At 33.8% G+C, this 6073-nt stretch overlaps 1 protein-coding gene across 1 annotated transcript in view; it reads left to right on the top strand.

The window, feature by feature from the left end:
- Nucleotides 1–6073, top strand: part of LOC117122814 — a 24865-nt gene that overhangs the window by 1037 nt on the left and 17755 nt on the right. Inside the window, exon 2 of the mRNA XM_033268574.1 lies at nt 683–1207. Within this exon, the coding sequence (XP_033124465.1) occupies nt 683–1207 (525 nt within the window). The remainder of the gene's footprint in view (nt 1–682; nt 1208–6073) is intronic.

Here is a 6073-nt window from a genome sequence, read left to right as displayed (position 1 = left end):
TTTTCATTCTTAGGAATGTCTAAATTCAGTTAAACTAGCAATTCCGTATTATATTTATAAATCTTTATAACATTATACAAAAATTAGATTTTTCTTAAAAATTGAAATTTTGCCGGGAATGGGGCTTTAACTAGGCCTACATGTATGTGTGAAATTTCTTTGCTTTGAAAATTTCTAGTGGGGGTAGGGCGGAGAGAGATTTTTTTTTTTTTAGTTGGGAGTGGGGGTTGCTTTTTTTTTTAGTTGGGAGTGGGGGTTGTGTACACCCTATAGTAGATATACTAACCAAGGTCACAAAATTACAAATGTGATGATATCAGCAAATTAGTTTTTTGAAGGAGGTTTAGACTAATCTATAATGACAAATTTATGAAGCATTGAACTCATGGGTATTTATATACCCAACCATGGTTATAAAAATATATCTTATGGGAATATAAGATATACACTGTACAGTATTATGTTTGTTAAAATAGGGAAATAAGCGCTATTGTAGCTCAAAATCAAAACAGTAAACAATTAAATGATGATACATTGACTAAATTACATTACTAAATCACAGAATGATTGGTGGTATTAATGAGCAAATTTTACAAACTAAGCATACAAGATATAGTATATATATATATATATTTTATTATGCTCAATTATTATCATCTAATTCTTGTTTGTTTATTCTCAGATCTTCCGCCAGACTTTTTGCAAAAGTGGTCTTTGTCAAGTTTTCATCTGCTCTTCATCAAAGAATGGCTACATATCTAGCATTGCAAATACACCAAGTCTGGATGAACAAGACCAAGAGGTTAATCATATATCCAGCCTCTCTACTACACAGAGTCTGGGGGAGCAAGACCAGGATGGTAATCAAAGGCTCCTGACTCCATCTCATATAGGCAGCCAAGAACCTATAAAGAAACTGATCATCGAACCGAACACTGACCAAATCGCAACTGTTCTTGGTTGGATGAATGATGCTAGTGAAAAGGATTTTCAGAATTTAAAGAATGTTTCCAATAAACTTGCAGGACATATTATTGACCTTCGAACTTCACAAGGGTCTTTGAATTCATTGAATGACTTGCTGGAGATACCAGGAATTGGTGAAAAGACTCTGAGTCGAATCTGCGAGAATATTTTAAATCCTAAACTTTCGGGAAACAAAACCAGCACTTCACAGTTTTCAGGTATTTCAACAGAGACACTGCAGGTAAAGATATGACACTTATAATTGACGTTTTATATCAATTTTACAGATGACAGCTAATGATAGTGGAAAAGTTTTGGGATTAATGTGAGACTTCTATTATTTCTTGTTTCACATACTTTATTCAGGTCTAGAAATTAGCGGTCGCCCAGTGGTGTCGGGCGATAACAAATGTTTTGGGTATCGCCCCGTCTGGCGACCCTTACTATTTTGAATTGGTGAAAAAATAACCAACTACATTTAGCCATTTTGGCGAAGGCTTAAAATCATTTAAATTTTTCAAATACTTGCTAAAATACATCGTTTTTTTTTTTCGTCCGAGCTCCATTTTTTACCAATCCATCATAGCCATGCAAAGTTTATTTGTGTTGTTGTATTGGTAGTCTAGATACAAACGTCATTGTGTGCTTCACATTTTGTTATTCATTATTTTAACGCGGTGGATGCAGGGCAGTGGCTGTATGACGACGACTATATAAAGGTGAATCACCTCATGTATGACGATTACATGAAGGGACTATATTCACGACAGCCGGCTAGCTGGAAGAGTACCCCTTGGGCGCAAACTGGCGACAAAGTATACCTAAAGGCAGCCGACCGTTGGGTACATAATGACTTCCGAGCTTGTTTAATATCCATGGAGGACTACCTATCTATGCTTAGGCCTAGGATCAAGGTCTATGCATGCGATGGTGGTAGAAATGTCATTCATAATTATTTAATCAATGATTTTGTGTTCTCGCCTGATATGTAAAATACATTTAAGTAATGCGTGTAATATTTTAAGAATGCACCACGTGGGTTGCTCTGTTACACGGTGTAGGTACTGTAGAGCAGAGTGACGGCAGTAGGCGCCTAGGCCTAGTAGTAGCAGTTTAACCCGCCAAGGCTAGGCATAGCCTACTACTAGGCCTAGGCTACAGTAGGTCCAGATCGTAAGTCCTTGATCATTGCAGTGAAAAATTTGGGCCTATTTCCAGACGATCAGACCCAAGCTAATTTTGAATAATCCTTGTTGGAACTTTATGTCCTAATACATAATTATGCTGAAAATGCATAAAATACAGGTTTTCTGGAGACACTATTGTGGCCACTAACTCCCAAAGTAGGCTATTATCCTTGCTCCACGATCTTCTCCCTTGCTCCACGATCTTCTCCCCCCCCTCGCCCCACCCTGATATCGTTCTAAACTAGAAGGAGAATGCTTTATGCCTAGGCCTTTGTAATTTTTTCAACTTTTGTGTTATATTTAGAAAACTTTTGAATTACTGTACAGTACCTCATTGGTGTGCTAAAAATAATAACTTGCCTATCAAATAACGTTATTTTGATTGCCAATCTCTATGTGGTCTAAAATCACATTTTTGGGCCATAAAAACTCTTGTGTCGATCGTGAATAATAATACAATGGATTTTTTCTCGGACTAATGATTTTAGCTAAAGACAGATTCAATTGGCTAAAAGCAATTACTACACCAATGTCATCTTGCTGGTTTTATTGATTTTGTTTTTTTTGTAAAATTATATTTTGGACCATAAAAAAATAGGACCAGTATAACCTTGGAAGGGCCACTATCATTTTTTTCCTTACTGGCCCTGCATGGCCACTATGGTTTAGAGGTTAATTTTCAGCCCTGCTTATTTCTTAAAGATTATCGAAGGAGGCGAAATAAAAATAAATTTAAAATTTTGTTTTCTTATTTAGCAAGTAGTTTGCTAATCAATGTATGATAAAAGTCTAATATTAATACTAACATACATTAAATATGAATCTTGACATAAAAGATACAGTGTGGACATTGTATACTCTATTAATACATTTGAACATTCCTTTATAATATCAAGCCAAAGTTAGCTGGTCTTGGCCGCTCTAGGCCACCACTAGATAGGCTTTCTTCACAAAGGCTTCTAGTCTACGAATGGTTGTCTTGTTGTTGAGCAGGATCATGTTGTCCCTACCCAGTACTGCCTGGTTATAAATCGAGGGGAAATTTAGGTTACCCAGCAAATCTGTTGAACATTCTATTTTAACTGTCTACTGCCCTCTATATTTTATATGAATGTTGAACAAAGATCTTTTAACTATAAAAGATATCCGGCTCGTCGAATTTCACATGGAATTTCTGCAACACGCAATGCGCTCTATTTCTAGGGCGCCCTCTCACTAAAACAAGTAGATTGTAAAGCATGTATACGTTTTTACTGTGGTAAACCATGGGTAAACACTGTAACTGAATTGGTTTATATTTTTTTTTAAAACAGTTACTTAAAGGATGGTTGAATATATTTCACAAATATCATTTAAATGATGTTAATATTCAGTCCATCTATATATTAGCTTATTATTATAATGATATTTTTAAAAATTTTAATAGTATTAAATATCATATACCGTGTTCTCTCTTGAAGGATATATTACGTATTCATCAATAAAAACATTTGCCTACATGGGCATCAAACAGGGTATTGCTAATCCCCACAAATGATGGATGAGGTTTGCACTGTGTTTTTGGAGGTTTGCAAGGTTTGCAGGGTTTAGCTGCAATATCCCATCAAACAAGAAGTAAAACTTCTTAACTATTTAAAGTAAAATGATTTAACTGTCCACTAAACACTAGTAATTAGATTTACAAAAGAATCTGTCTAAGCTAAATTAGCCTACAGGTCTCCTCTCGCTAATGATTTTTTGGATCTGGGTTTCCATGGTCTTTTCATTGACCAGCAACATACGCAATTCTTGTGAAATTTTCTGGGATTCATTCATCTTTGTGTCAGTTTCATTTATAAAAATGATTTATATGATTGAAAATTGTTATTTATTATTTGTAGCCATTTATGTCCACATGTTAAAACTCATTTATTAGTTAAATTAATTCATTTATATAGATTATATTTAAAGTGTTTTTTATCAATCAAATAGGCCTACTAAAATGACGTATCTTAAGTATTTGAGTAGGCAAGTAGGCCTGTCTCATACTAATACCCGATTCACACGTGAAGTTAAATTTAACAAAAAGTAACAAATTGTAATCGAGCGATCTCCCGAGTTATTCCTACCGAGATAAAAAGCATTCACACGCGTCTGTAAGGTAATGCCAAGGTTGTGTAAAATTTATTCAGTGTTTATTCAATGAACCATTTTTTCCCCTACTGCGATATATGTCTAGCCTAGGCCTAGTTGAGAACCCCTGTCACAGATGCACTGTTGAACTCACCATCACAGTAAACATTCGAAGCAATCAATACCCTACAACTGCTGTACTACTACTACTAAACTAGGCATAGCTTCCAACGTTTCTGTCGACTCTTGTAATACTAGTAATAGTACTAACACCATCCCGACGTTCATATCTTCTTCTTCTACCATTACTAATTAACATCAATAACAAGGGTAATTCATTCATCATTGAGAAAAACTAGGCCTATCTATTTCTAGTGGATCAGAATCGTATGCAGAAGGAAGAAAATTCAAAGAACCCTGTGAAACAGTAGATTGTTGTGTTGAAATCCCTGCGCATGCGCAGATCCATCCATGTTACATCTCGGAAGCTTTACCAGCCTCAGCGAGGCTGGTAAAGATTACCGAGACGTTCCGAGATTTTACAAGGATATTACACGGAGGTACTTTCACACGTGCCGTAAAATGTTACTTTTGGTTACATTTTGTTACATTTGGTAAGATTTTTGTACATGTGAATCGGGTATTAGTAGGCATAGTTAATATGTGGCATTGAAGACAAGCCAAACCAGTCACTCGTCGCAAATCGTGTTCAGAGATAATGGCCAAAACATGCTGGAATGTCAACATTTTTGAAATCTGTTTTATTACACTAAACTAAGCTTTATATATTTATTCATCATGCTATGCTGTTACAGTACTTTCCCCATTTTCAATGTTAAAACAACAATTTGTGCCGATATGCCTGAGATTGAGAAATGCCCGAAATCATAATCTTTGAAGGCTGATTTCTCAAATATTGTTCTCTATACAGCTCTATGTTTAAATGTTTGTAACTTCATAAGGAACTTCATATCGGATTTAAATGATTCTTTTACCATCTGTGGCTCTCATTTTACTCTATTAATAACTAAAAATCTATTTTTGCGAGTATTAATCATCGTCTTTTTCTAAATAAAATGAAATAAAATTAAATTGATGATGATGATGATGATGATGATTAATTTAACTTTTTATAATTCTGTAATTCTATATGTTAATATTCTAATTTGCCTTTTATTGTAAATAATCATTACCTTTGGATATATTTATATATATTCATTATTGTTTGTTAAGTGTGCCCCTTGGTGGCAGAGAACATTTGTACAGCAATTAAGTTTGCTTTTGTTTAATCCAGTCTCTGTCAAGGGTGTTTTATTTAGTTTTTGTTTTTGTTGTATAATGTTTTTAAAATTGGACGAAATAAATGAAATGGAATGATGATGATAATAATAATAATAATAATAATAATAATAATAATAATAATAATAATAATAATGATAATGATAATATTAATAATAATAATAATATTGAATAATATAAATAATAATAATCAATTATCATTATATTAAACCTGGCCTTGTACATAATTAATAATAAAAACTTAGATTTTTTATTTGATTGCTTTGAAACATTAATTTACCTGTTCTTGTCTTTAGGAAAATTGTATAAAACATGAGTTCAGGATTGGCATTTGAATTGCTTTTGCAAATAATCACTTCACAATTTACCTCCCTCCACCTTTCCTCTTCTCATTTACATAGTCGTTTCTCTCAACCATAAACGCTGTCTCTTATACACATCTAGATGTGTATAAGAGACAGCTAATACCCGATTCACACGTGAAGTTAAATTTAACAAAAAGTAACAAA

This window comes from Anneissia japonica, unplaced genomic scaffold (assembly GCF_011630105.1).
Source record: "Anneissia japonica isolate Jap-2015-1 unplaced genomic scaffold, ASM1163010v1 scaffold288162_len571657_cov150, whole genome shotgun sequence".
NCBI classification, from domain to species: Eukaryota; Metazoa; Echinodermata; class Crinoidea; order Comatulida; family Comatulidae; genus Anneissia; species Anneissia japonica.
The sequence above is the reverse complement of the archived record's forward strand: the minus strand, read 5'-3'. Positions and strand labels throughout refer to the sequence as shown.